The 14,284-nt window shown below is 37.0% G+C and overlaps 1 protein-coding gene across 1 annotated transcript in view; it reads right to left on the bottom strand.

Annotated features, from left to right (window-relative positions):
- Window positions 1–14,284, bottom strand: part of LOC107596588 (tensin-1-like) — a 188,870-nt gene that overhangs the window by 36,783 nt on the left and 137,803 nt on the right. The window contains exons 14-18 of the mRNA XM_016287344.1: window positions 11,903–11,978; window positions 6,363–6,492; window positions 6,133–6,198; window positions 5,935–6,051; window positions 5,038–5,104 (exon numbers count right to left, since the gene is read on the bottom strand). Coding sequence (XP_016142830.1) covers window positions 5,038–5,104; window positions 5,935–6,051; window positions 6,133–6,198; window positions 6,363–6,492; window positions 11,903–11,978 — 456 coding nt within the window. The remainder of the gene's footprint in view (window positions 1–5,037; window positions 5,105–5,934; window positions 6,052–6,132; window positions 6,199–6,362; window positions 6,493–11,902; window positions 11,979–14,284) is intronic.

Raw genomic sequence — 14,284 nt, 5'->3', positions numbered from 1 at the left:
CAACATCAAAAACTAAATTAATATTGACCTGCCAAAAACAACATGCATAATAATAATGCTATGCGACAAGAGTATATACAAAAATCTCATTTGCTCACTTTTCACAATCCCTTTCAAACTTTCCATTTCACTCAGAAACATCACATTATCAAAATTCCATTTGTATGGACTTGAAGAACATATTAAACCAAACAATGCCTATTATAATAAACGTTCATGACAGCAAACTTGGCATTGAAAACAAGACATGGAAAGCTATTTTGTTGGCTTCCAGCCCAGCGCTGAGGCAGGCAAGTGTAGTGTCTGTGGTTTCTGAGGTGTACAAATATCAGTGGACCAGCAAAGATTGGCCTTGTTTTGCTCTAACCTTGCCAGTAGCTCCTGTTAAACAGCGAAGTGCTATCTGTGGTCAAGACACGAAGCAGATAAGACATCAATTACTGAGCTATTAACATCCAAGAAGGGATAAAGCATTATTATCTTAAAACGCCGCCCTCTCATTTGTGGGCTACTGTAATTACGGCGCTCGGTACAGATTGAGTGAGTTTTAAGATAGTGGTTTACTTCTCTAGTACTGTAAGGGAAAAAACAAACACTGCATGGCTTTAATTCTTCAAAGTATATAAGATGCAATTATATCGTTCACCCCAAAATTTATATTTTTCATCATTACTTGTGTTGTTCTAAAAACTCTTTGACATTTTCTTTAGTAGAAAACACAAAAGAGAAGGATTGCCAAGCTGCTCTTGTCTATACTACAAACATGAATGATGGTTTACAATATATTATAATCAACCTCCAAAATTCCAAATTCCAAATCTTCTGAAGTCATGCAATAGCTTTGTGTGAGAATGTTTGGGATCAGCAGTCCCAAACATAATTTCCAGAGCATCTCATGTGAAGAACATTTAACATTTCAGCCTGTCCCTCAAACAAAGCTACAACTATTACTAGCTTTGTAAAACTATGACTTTAGAAAACTTGGACTAGAGCACAAGGCACACAAGTGTAACTTTTGGAACTTAAACAACACATTACAGTTTTCATGCACTGATTTATTTATTTTTTATTATTACATATATAAAGAAAGCATCCAATATGCACATTTAAGTTTTCATTTTATTACACTTTTTTGGCATCTGTAAATGTAAATTACAATACATATTTAAACAACTATGTATTTAAAGACCAAACTCTGCAGTTTTATTACAATCTTTATTCTTCATTTTATTTTATTCTTCATATATTATTTGCCTGATTTATTTATTTAGATATTAATAATATATTCATTTATTTTACATATTGTTCCTAAAACCCAGATTTTTTTCTGGCTGTTTGCCATATTTTCTGATTACTAAGTGGTAAAAATAAATATCTAGTATACCCGCTGTAAATCGGTTTACTCATATGAATTTTGAACCAGGTTTTATCCAATGTTCAGATTCTGGTTCTAGAAATGTATGCAAGTTAGCACATATTTAATTAGACAGTGCATAATTTGCATATTTAAACATTACATTTTAGAAAAGTGTAAAACATTTGTCTTAAAGTACTGTGATTAATCAATTGGGAAAGCATGGTGAGTGTTTTAGCCTGTTTTCCAGTTGTGTCTTAAAATAAATGAATAAATGAATGAATGAACAAACGGACATTCGTTCAAACTAATTAATAACCTCTTCTTTCATTGTATTGAAACAAGCATTGTGAATATCATGCAAAAAAAACACAAATTGACACAATCAGGGATTTAGAAAGAAAATGATGACCATTTTTTATTTGTGGATGAACTATTTCTTTATGAATATGGGAATTTGCTGCACGCCACAATTTCATATTAATCATTTCCACTGTGTAGTTTTTTTAAATACTTCAGACTTTAGCAAATTAAACCTTAATAGCTGGTTAATCAAGCAAAGGGTCAGTGAAGGAAGGACAGCGTTAATGATGACGCGAGTTCACTATTCTTGGTCTATCAGTCATTCTCTCCTCTGACAATGTCAGTCAGTCCTTCAGTCTCGGCAGACGGGACGCATGAACTCCAGCACAAAGGCATAATGTCTGGCTGCTTATCATGTCTCTGGAGTCGGTCCTCTGGCCGCAGTCACTCAATGGAGATATTTGACTATGTGACAGGCATCTAAATTCATTGCAAATGTGCCCTTTCCATTCAGCAGTCCTTACTGACTGAAGACAGACTCTGTTCTGCATGCAGGGAACAGAGCTCAATGAGCAGCAAAATCAGCATATTAGAATGATTTCTGAAGGATCGTGTGACACTGAAGACTGGTGTAATGATGCTGAAAAGTCAGCTTTGCATCACAGGAATAAATTACATTTTAAAATATATGAAAATGGAAAACAGTTGTATCAAATCTAAATAATATTTCACAATATTACTGTTTTTACCATATTTTTCAAATAAATGCAGCATCTGTGAGCATAAGAGACTTATTTCAAAACACTTCAAAATCTTACTGACCACAAACCTTTGAATGGTAAATATATGTAGGCATCTTATAAAAGGGCATAAAACACTGCCAGGGGGCAGTTTGGGGTCTTGCCTCTTGACCGGAGATTTGGATTAGTTTACACCCCTCTTAAAGGAACACTCCACTATTTTTGAAAATAGACTCATTTACCAACTCCCCTAGAGTTAAACAGTTGAGTTTTACCGTTTTCGAATCCATTCAGCCGATCTCCGGGTCTGGCGGTAGCACTTTTAGCTGTAGCTTAGCATAGATCATTGAATCTGATTAGACCGTTAGCATCTCGCTCAAAAATGACCAAAGAGCTTCGATATTTTTTCCTATTTAAAACTTGACTCTTCTCTAGTTACCCCGTGTACTAAGACCGATGGAAAATGAAAAGTTGAGATTTTCTAGGCCGATATGGCTAGGAACTGTACTCTCATTCCGGCGTAATAATCAAGGAACTTTGCTGCCGTACTATGAGTGCAGCAGGCGCAATGATATTATGCAGTGCCTGAAAATAGTCCCCAGCTAGGTAACTTCCAACAGAAGGCACGCTCCCTGTGCAAGCAGGTGGTCATATTGGTTATGTTGGCGGAAGTTGGCCTATTTTCAGCCGCTGCGTAATATCATTATGCCTGCTGCAACCATGGTACGGCAGCAAAGTTCCTTGATTATTACGCCTGAATGAGAGTATAGTTCCTAGCCATATCGGCCTAGAAAATCGCAACTTTTCATTTTCCGTCGGTCTTAGTACACGATGTAACTACAGAAGAGTCAAGTTTTAAATAGGAAAAATATCGAAACTCTTTGGTCATTTTTGAGCGAGATGCTAATGGTCTAATCAGATTCAATGATCTATGCTAAGCTGCAGCTAAAAGTGCTACCGCCAGACCCGGAGATCGGCTGAATGGATTCGAAAACGGTAAAACTCAACTGTTTAACTCTAGGTGAGTTGGAAAATGAGCCAATTTTCAAAAATAGTGGAGTGTTCCTTTAAAGGTGGCAGCCAAGAGCCTCCTATTTCTGCCTGCCCTATTTAAAGCAGGGACTGGTCAAGAGGGTGGCAAACTTTATAGCCTTTATAGCCCATCATCTCAAATGTCTTCAACGGAGAACAGAGTAGAATTTAAATGTGGGCTAAACTGACTGGAGCTCCTAAAATTTGACCCCAGGGATATTAAAAATAGCACGACCATACAGTCTCGACAGTTTTCAAAGTATTTTTTGGATTGCAGTAATCAAAACATATTCGAGTCGAACAGATAACAAACACGCCGTATGGGTGTTTTCTAAGACAAAATAATTTATAGTTGTAGTCGTTTTGGACATTGTGACTGGACAGGATTGGTCTGACTGTCTCCTCACAGCATGAATTGCACAATTCTCAGCCAACGCCTGGAATATTTCACCAAATGCCACTGGAAGCTGATGAGGGAAATGGAGGCTTGGGACACAGGGTGGTGTGGAGTGACTGTGGTCAAATGCCCACAGGGAAACTGGGCTCTGTGGGATGTTTTCTATTCAATATTGGGATCGTACCAGCCTTCAGACCACCTCCAGACTACCCACAGTCCTTTCTGATGCATACCACACACACACACAAAACAATCACTAAATCTGGTTAAAATCACCATTTTTGGTCTGATTTATAGGTGCTGGTGAACAGATTAAACTGCTCTACAAAACATACAATATGTAACCACTGCAGCACTGAGTATAATTTCTTATTATTAATAATAATAATAATAATACATGATCAGATTTTTAGTATGTGAATTTAATATACAAATTGTAGTACATATACTACCATTAAAAAGTTTGGGGTCAGTAAGTACATTTTTTATGTTCTTGATGCTTTTACGTGTCTTATGCTCACCAAGGCTGCATTTATTTGACCAAAAATACAGTGAAAACAGTGATATTGTCAGCATATTAGAATGATTTCTTAAGGATCATGTGACACTTTATACTGGAGTAATGGCTGATGGAAATTCAGCTTTGCATCACAGAAATAAATTATATTTTAAAGGATATTAAAAGAGAAACCATTAGTTTATATTGTGATAACATTTTGCAAGATTACTGTTTTTTTTTTCCCTGTATTTTTGATCGAATAAATGCAGCCTTGATGAGCACAAGAGACTTCTTTAAAAAATATCACAAGTCTTACTGATCCCAAACTTTTGACCGGTAGTGTATATATAGTTTATATACGTTTATATTTCGAGAATCCTGGGGAAAAAAAAATTATCAGTTTCCACAAAAATGTTAAACAGCAAAACCGTTTCCAAGATCGATAATAATAAGTAAGCACCAATTTTTACAAAATTGTATAACTTTTATATGAATCAATCGATAAATTGCAGTAATTTCTTCAGGCATTACAAATGGCTGGTATATTCTAAGAGTGACTGAATCTTGCACACTACTGGTAGTCAAAATCTAGAAAGTTGGAGAAGACCTTATTATGTACGTCACTAAAACATTTTATAACAAATAAGGTAAAACGCTATATAAACTAAAGTATATGCAGTACTTCCATCCAAACCTCAAAAGAATTGCATACATTTCCTCCTTGCATTCCTCACTCTGACTTTCCCTCTCCAGAGAGCTGACCCACCAAATGAGGATGTCTCAAAAAAGGACAACAAATCACATGTCTAAGGAGCAGAAGCACACCACAACTTAAAATAAGGAGGCTCGCAGTTTACACCACAAGGGTGTGAGGACAATTCCAGTGACACGGCCATGTGAACTCGACTCAACCTCTGTGATCAGCACTACAAACACATCTGATTAAATCAGTCTCTGTCACGCCGCACGCACAGATTATCAGACACGTGTACACAAACAGCTCTGTCACAAAACTCCAATGGATGCTGATGATTTGATGTGGGACCGCTGGATGACCCGAACACAAACTCTACAGTATGTGAACTCTGAGTGGCCATCATTAGTTAATAAAGGAATAAGCAAAGCTAGTGAGCTGCCTCGATGTCTAAAGACTAGGCAGATGTTTATTAGGGAAGCATCCAAATAATGCTGAATAAAATGAAAATTTTTGCAAATAAATTAATAAATAAAATATTCATTTATAACTTATTTATTAATAATACATCAATAGTAAAAAAAAAAAAGTATAATATTTTTGATTTACAATATAAAATTTTAAAGTGTTTATTATATTTTCTTTATAATAAATAAAGTAAAATAAATAATATTTCTTATAAATAAATCAATTAATTAATTAAAACATAAATAAATCAATTTTTATAGTGTTTAAAGTACCTCACAATGGAAAAATTAAAAATTTGGAGGATTTACAAGCAGAAATGTAAAAGTAGTAGTTTTAAAGTAGTTTGAAGCGAAAATAGAACTGTTTTCCTACCATTCTGGCTCCACTTATGAGAAAGTCTAATAATTTTCAGTCATTTGTTGATAATGAGGCTACAGCTTCACTCACCCTCCACTGAATCTTCACAGCGCTGGTTGAAGTTCTCGTAAGAATCCCAGCGAATCAGAGGATCCTGGGTATTGTAGTCCACAGAAACACTGGGCCCGTTCTCAAGGTGGTCCATTCCTATGATGTATGTAAATGTATGTGTATGTCATTTATTTAATAGCTGAACATGAATGACAATAATAAAAAAAGAGTTCTTACCTTGGATTTTTTCTGGGCCAAAAGAAAAGACAAATTCCACTTTTCCATATTCAGGAAACCTGTCATCTGAAAAAGGAAATGGACTGATCATCCAGTGTCATCAATGCAGCTGATTTAATTAAAACAAACAAACACAGAAACACATGAAACCAACCAAACGTAGTCTGAGATGGCAGAGCATATTGAAACTTCTGACTATACAAGACTCAACGGAGGCAAATCCAACGTACCTTTAAATGTTTCATCAAGCTCATCTTTGCCGAAGACGATGCCCAGATCGTGGACAGCACAGGTGTGAAACTGCACTCTGAAGATGACATCACGGGACGGGCTGCGGAAGCGCTTGTGGTAACACTTGAGCTGTAGACAACATGAGAAACCACACGTCACATTACAGCAACAGGTGAAACACACAGACCGGAAACGGTAAAAGAAACTGCACACTATTTCTAGCTGACAATATGCTGCTTTTCAGCCAGACAGAAGAAGGTCATAGCAGTAGATGCTTAAAGCATTACAGTTACAAACAATCATAAATGTTCCAGGTTAAACACAAGTTAAGTTTAATTAATAATAACATTGATTACCACTTAAAATTATTTTAACAATTATTTTGACATTAATAATAGTAATAAATCAATCGAATACATATATACATACATAAATAGTTAATAAACAATTAAATAATAAAAACCACAATAATAATCAAATAGTGTATTATAATTATTAACAAATAATGGTAAATAAATACATACATACATAAATAAAATAAATAAATATTATTATTATTATTAACAATTGATAGTTATAAATGAATCAAATACATATACACATACATAAATGGTTAATAAACAATTATAAATTATCAATTTATAAAACAATTATAAATAGATAGATATAGATAGACAGACAGACAGAGGATTTCATCAATAATAGTGCTGTCAAACGATTAATCGCGATTAATCGCATCCAAAATAAAAGTATTTGTTTACATAATATATGTGTGTGTGTGTACTGTGTATATTTATTAAGTATATATAAACACACACACATACCGCATACATTTTGAAAATATTTGCATGTATATATTTATATTCATATAAAACATGCATGTGTGTGTATTTATATATACATAATAAATATACACCGTACATACACATATATATTATGTAAACCAAAACTTTTATTTTGGATGCGATTAATTGCGATTAATCGTTTGACAGCACTAATAAATAATTAATTAATAAATAAATAAATATTTGCAGTAACTTTCATACAAATGTAGCAACACTTTCAAAGATTTACAAACGGAAATGTGCAATTGATAATTTTGTTAGATACAAGTCTGAAGCGTGAATAAAATAGTTTTAATACTTTTCTAAAAGGATGAATTTCTGGTTTGCATTGCTGGTATAATTCCTGTGAGTGGAGTTTGCTTCACTTAAACTTGTAACCACAATTTATGCTTCTTTGTTTTCAGCTGATAGATGAGTTGAAATGACTTTCTGTCAGTAGATCTCAACTTGTATTGAACCCAGAACATTCCTTTAGAGCATGGCAAATCATTAACGCACGCATATTCAGCACAGAAAGTTCTATTCATGGGCTTGGAACGGATTGTTTGAGAGGTTTTGAATGCTGGTCGCCTCGCCTTCCCATGGTGCAGCAGAGCCAGAGATGTCAGTATAGTGAAAGTATGTAAAACAACAGAGCCTCTCCAAAACCCAGACAAGGACATAAAAATGTCCTCACTGGCCACTGAGGAAACTGTATCCCTCTTTCTGTTGCCCAAAATAACTATAATTAACTTACTTAACTTGGGGCAGATGGACAAAAAATGTACATCTTTTCAGTTCGGAGAGTGAAACAAAACAAACACGACCGAATTGAGGAAGATGGGGGCTGGCAGAGCATCCTGCGGTTTTCCCAAACTGCAGCAGAGGCTCAGCCGCACACATGGGGGGTCTGCCTCGGGAAAACGCATCTCAGTGAGTCACAATTAACAAAATGAAGCTTTTAAAAACAAGCCACTTCTCTGAGAAAAATGAAGCTTTAAAAAACAAGCCACTTCTCTGAGAATACAAAAAACAAAAACAAAAAAACAATAAAGTCATGATGGAGATGAAGCAAAATGGATGCATAAAGTACCAATTATTGATAGATATTGCAAAATAGAAGTGTTTTCAGTTATCTCCTCAAACATTTGAACCCCTTTGTTCCTCAAGGGAAGCTTTTTCAAGCTAGGCGTTTATTGATCTACAATATGCTTTGGCAGAAGTGCAGTGCAATGTTGTGGTTCTTGTTCAGGTTAGAGTCCTCTATAGATCAGCTCTGATTGATTTTGCTTACTAAGGACTTCTGAAATCGAGCCCATCAGAGAAAGAGCCCCTCTACAAGCAGCATTATGGCAGATGATAAAGCACTCTGCTCTTTTTGGCTTTCTCTTCCAAAAAGCTTTCCGAGGTAAAATGCAAATAAATCCATGCAGAGAAAAGTGGCTCTCATCAGGAATGAAGGACTGATGGATGTCCCTCTAGACATCCTGCTTTATTATTGGCATGTTGCTCTGAGAAATGCCCATAAATGCAGGAAGAACTTGTGCCAAGCTGCTTTCCCCCAGTTTCTGTAATCTTTGAACAGATCATATTTAACCCAAAATCAAAGAAAAACAATAAGAAGTTACATTTTATGTATGACAATTTCAGCATCAGCAGGATTTGTTTACATTGTGACATTGATATCACAACAATTAAGTGAGTGACGTGACATGTGGCCATTAGTGCTCTGCATTTAACCCATCCAAAGTGTACACACACACCGTGAACACACACCCGGAGCAGTGGGCAGCCATGTTTATGCTGCGGCGCCCGGGGAGCAGTTGGGGGTTTGGTGCCTTGCTCAAGGGCACCTCAGTCGTGGTATTGAAGGTGGGAGAGAGCGCTGTACATTCACTCCCCCCACCTACAATCCCTGCCGGTACAAGACTTGAACCCACAACCTTTGGGTTATGAGTCTGGCTCTCTAACCATTAGGCCACGACTTCCCAATTAAGCACACACACACACACACACATACATATATATATATATATATATCCTCCTGACTACCAGGAAAAAAAAAGTTCAAAGTGCCAGACACCATCGAATGTGAGCATTTGCCCACTCAAGTCGGTTACGACGACGAACTGCAGTCAGGTCGAGACCCCGATGAGGACGACAAGCATGCAGAAGAGCTTCCCTGAGACGGTTTCTGACAGTTTGTGCAGAAATTCTTTGGTTATGCAAACCGATTGTTGCAGCAGCTGTCCGGGTGGCTGGTCTCAGACGATCTTGGAGGTGAAGATGCTGGATGTGGAGGTCCTGGGCTGGTGTGGTTACACGTGGTCTGCGGTTGTGAGGCCGGTTGGATGTACTGCCAAATTCTCTGAAACGCCTTTGGAGACGGCTTATGGTAGAGAAATGAACATTCAATTCACGGGCAACAGCTCTGGTGGACATTCCTGCAGTCAGCATGCCAATTGCACGCTCCCTCAAAACTTGCGACATCTGTGGCATTGTGCTGTGTGATAAAACTGCACATTTTAGAGTGGCCTTTTATTGTGGCCAGCCTAAGGCACACCTGTGCAATAATCATGCTGTCTAATCAGCATCTTGATATGCCACACCTGTGAGGTGGATGGATTATCTCGGCAAAGAGAAGTGCTTACTAACACAGATTTAGACAGATTTGTGAACAATATTTGAGAGAAATAGGCCTTTTGTGTACATAGAAAAAGTCTTAGATCGTTGAGTTCAGCTCATGAAAAATGGGGCAAAAACAAAAGTGTTGCGTTTATAATTTTGTTCAGTGTATATATATATATATATATAAACCAAGAGAAACAATATATATAATAATTAGTGCTATATAGTGCTAGTGCAATATATATAATAAATAGTCATGATTAATTGCATCGAAAATAAATGTTTTTGTGTAGATAATATATGTGTGTACTGTGTATATTCATGTATATATAAATACACACACACATACATGTATATATTTAAGAAAAATATGTTATGTTTATATTAAACATAATATTAAATATATTTATATATAATATAAATTATATGAATAAAAATATATACGTTAATACATGTAAATATTTTTTTAATATATACTGTATGTGTGTGTCTTTATATATACATAATAAATATAAACAGTACACACACACTTTATTTTGGATACGATTAATCTTGATTAATAATATATAATAATATAATTAATCAATAATAATAATACTTCATTATTATTTAAATAAGGACAAAAGTACAATACAGTACAATAATAATAAACAAAAACTCACACACATACACTGAGGTTACAATGTATTAAAATGTATTAAACTGTCATAAAAATATGTCAGATCCATACGTCCTTAAAATAGACTTCATAAAAAATATTCTTTATAAAAAAAAATTTATTTTTTATTTTGGGGTGAAATATGACTTGGATGTTTTTTGACAGGTTTTGTGAGATTCATTCTTACCAGGATGTCTCCTTTCAGAAGCAGGCCGGGTTCAATGGTGATGCAGATACTGGTCTGACTGTCTCCTTGGACGTTACTGCAAACATCAGTCAGACACACAACCGTTAACCACAAAAAACCCACATTAAACATAAACATAAGCCTAAACTTATCAATGCATGGCTGCCAAACGTTGTATTTGCATTTAACAGAAAGGGTCATCCCTACTGATAACAACACAGCTGCAGTCTGAGAACATGTAGGAAGCTACAGCGGCTGAGTTCATTGATGTATGGGAAAAGCACACGCTCCTCTGAGTGTGTGTGATTCAGAAACCCCCCCAGACACAGAGGGCCGCCTGTGATTGGACGTCTTGAAGGCCGGGCTATATGCCAGGGAAGCATGAGCAATACCGTGTAGGAAAACATGGGGTGTTTCTTACTAGATCCCAGATGTGTAGACGGGCTGCATAGCCTGGTAGATCTTGAGGAAAGGGCGGCAACCTGAGAAACCATGAGAGAAAGTGAAAGAGAACAAAGAAGGCGTTACTAGAGCTCTAGAAGTGGAGTATCTAAAGGGCTAATCACATCTTCCTTTTGGAGTCTCTATAACTCTCTCAGATCCTGTTCATATGCTTCTCTGAAGATATACAAGGCGAGAGTTTTTTATAATGTTTATAGAATGTTTACAGGTATTTACATGCATCTCAAATGTACTTCCTAAGAATACATGTGATTGGATTTTGTCGAAGAGAGTGTATGAGATATCATAACTACATGCATAATTTATTTAAGCTGGCCTTCTATTAAAGGTGGGGTAAGTGATTTCTGGTAGCCAATGTTGACATTGAAATCACCAAAACAAACACGCCCCTACCCCAAAAGGGTCTCACCCCTATTTTGTTAGCTCCGCCCCACACATACGTACGCAAACCAGGCAAAGATTAGTTCTGTGAAACAAAGCAAAACCAATGTTACACCATGTCTATAATAATATAATTAATCAATAATAATAATACTTCATTATTATTTAAATAAGGACAAAAGTACAATACAGTACAATAATAATAAACAAAAACTCACACATACACTGAGGTTACAATGTATTAAAATGTATTAAACTGTCATAAAAATATGTCAGATCCATACGTCCTTAAAATAGACTTCATAAAAAATATTCTTTATAAAAAAAAATTTATTTTTTATTTTGGGGTGAAATATGACTTGGATGTTTTTTGACAGGTTTTGTGAGATTCATTCTTACCAGGATGTCTCCTTTCAGAAGCAGGCCGGGTTCAATGGTGATGCAGATACTGGTCTGACTGTCTCCTTGGACGTTACTGCAAACATCAGTCAGACACACAACCGTTAACCACAAAAAACCCACATTAAACATAAACATAAGCCTAAACTTATCAATGCATGGCTGCCAAACGTTGTATTTGCATTTAACAGAAAGGGTCATCCCTACTGATAACAACACAGCTGCAGTCTGAGAACATGTAGGAAGCTACAGCGGCTGAGTTCATTGATGTATGGGAAAAGCACACGCTCCTCTGAGTGTGTGTGATTCAGAAACCCCCCCAGACACAGAGGGCCGCCTGTGATTGGACGTCTTGAAGGCCGGGCTATATGCCAGGGAAGCATGAGCAATACCGTGTAGGAAAACATGGGGTGTTTCTTACTAGATCCCAGATGTGTAGACGGGCTGCATAGCCTGGTAGATCTTGAGGAAAGGGCGGCAACCTGAGAAACCATGAGAGAAAGTGAAAGAGAACAAAGAAGGCGTTACTAGAGCTCTAGAAGTGGAGTATCTAAAGGGCTCATCACATCTTCCTTTTGGAGTCTCTATAACTCTCTCAGATCCTGTTCATATGCTTCTCTGAAGATATACAAGGCGAGAGTTTTTTATAATGTTTATAGAATGTTTACAGGTATTTACATGCATCTCAAATGTACTTCCTAAGAATACATGTGATCGGATTTTGTCGAAGAGAGTGTATGAGATATCATAACTACATGCATAATTTATTTAAGCTGGCCTTCTATTAAAGGTGGGGTAAGTGATTTCTGGTAGCCAATGTTGACATTGAAATCACCAAAACAAACACGCCCCTACCCCAAAAGGGTCTCACCCCTATTTTGTTAGCTCCGCCCCACACATACGTACGCAAACCAGGCAAAGATTAGTTCTGTGAAACAAAGCAAAACCAATGTTACACCATGTCTACACCGGACACGAGTGGCACGGCGCGACAATATACTATGGAACTCATTATAATCAGTGATGCTGTCTACACCATAGATACTGTATATATACATATCTATGGTCTACACTGGATGCAGCACGACACTACAAATCCCCGACAGAAAACTGCTGCTGCATTCTATTCATGATGTACTGACACAAATTTCAAATGTTTTTCAACGGTCACTTTGTCGTGTCCAGTGTACTAGACAGACTTTAGCGGTCGCGGCGCAGACATGGTGTTACTCACCTATCGAGAAGAAACAAAGCAACCTCGGTGTCCGATCGCAGGCCTTCCGCTCCTTGAGTACTCTCTAGCGCTGGAAAGCCGATCCAATATTTACATGGGTCCTACTTCTTGCCTTAAGCCTTCTTTTGTTCCTCAGACGTTTTCCTCTTTTGTTTTTTATCCGCCATCTCTATCTTTCTGTCGCTCAGCTCGGCTAATGTCCGTCCTGTGCACTGAACCCTCTCTCCTCCACATCATGAGTAGACACGCCCCTTACTGCTGATTGGCTACAAGTTTGTTTCGCTAGTCGGCCCGAATCAGTTTTCTAAAGCGTTTTTGAAAACTCGCTTACCCCACCTTTAATTAACTGAACTTTGTTGATATCACTCAAACGTAAGACAATGAATTTACTGTATATAGTTGTAATTGTGTTGATTGGATGGTTTTCTTTTAAAGTAATGGTTCTCAAATTTTGAAAGGTGGTGGACTACGAAAAATCATAACCACTTAAACCACTAACTAACTAAATAAATAAATAAATGTACTATTTCTGTATCCAAAGTAAATGAAAAAAAAGCAATAAGCCCAGTGAAGCCGTGGTTTACAGTAAATTTATAACAGCTAAGGGGGTTTCAGGCACTCCATTTCAGCGGCCATCTTTGAAACGCCTCTCGGGCATGCAAGTGCACCTCCTATCTCTTTGAATGGGGAAACATAAAATTCTCCAAAACTCTTCGCTAAGCTTACGATTAAGTTGCATATTTGAATTTACCAAAGAAATCTGACAACAACTGTGTCATAAATGGTGTTTCTTTTGCTCAAATAGCGTTATAAAAAGCTTATTTTTCAGGCTAGATCAGCCAGTGGGCATGCGCAGTCCTAAGAGTACGTCTCAGAACACTGACTGTTCCTATAGCAACCGGGACTTCTAATGGTAGCTGCAGTGATGCGCTGACTTTACCGATTAGCGATTGGCTCTTTCATTCAGAAGGCGGGCTTCCTGCAATTGAGCGGCCATATTGAGCATTGCATTATTCCCCATTCAAAACAATACGAGTGACACGTCTTGGCTATTCTATAGTCTTTGGCAATGCGCCTAACAATGCCACTTAGATGTTATAAATTCACTGTAAACCACGGCTTCACGGGGCTTATTGCTTTTATAAAAC

The sequence above is a fragment of the Sinocyclocheilus grahami genome, unplaced genomic scaffold (assembly GCF_001515645.1).
Source record: "Sinocyclocheilus grahami isolate Dianchi unplaced genomic scaffold, SAMN03320097.WGS_v1.1 scaffold221.1, whole genome shotgun sequence".
NCBI classification, from domain to species: Eukaryota; Metazoa; Chordata; class Actinopteri; order Cypriniformes; family Cyprinidae; genus Sinocyclocheilus; species Sinocyclocheilus grahami.
This window is presented reverse-complemented; position numbering and strand designations above follow the sequence as displayed.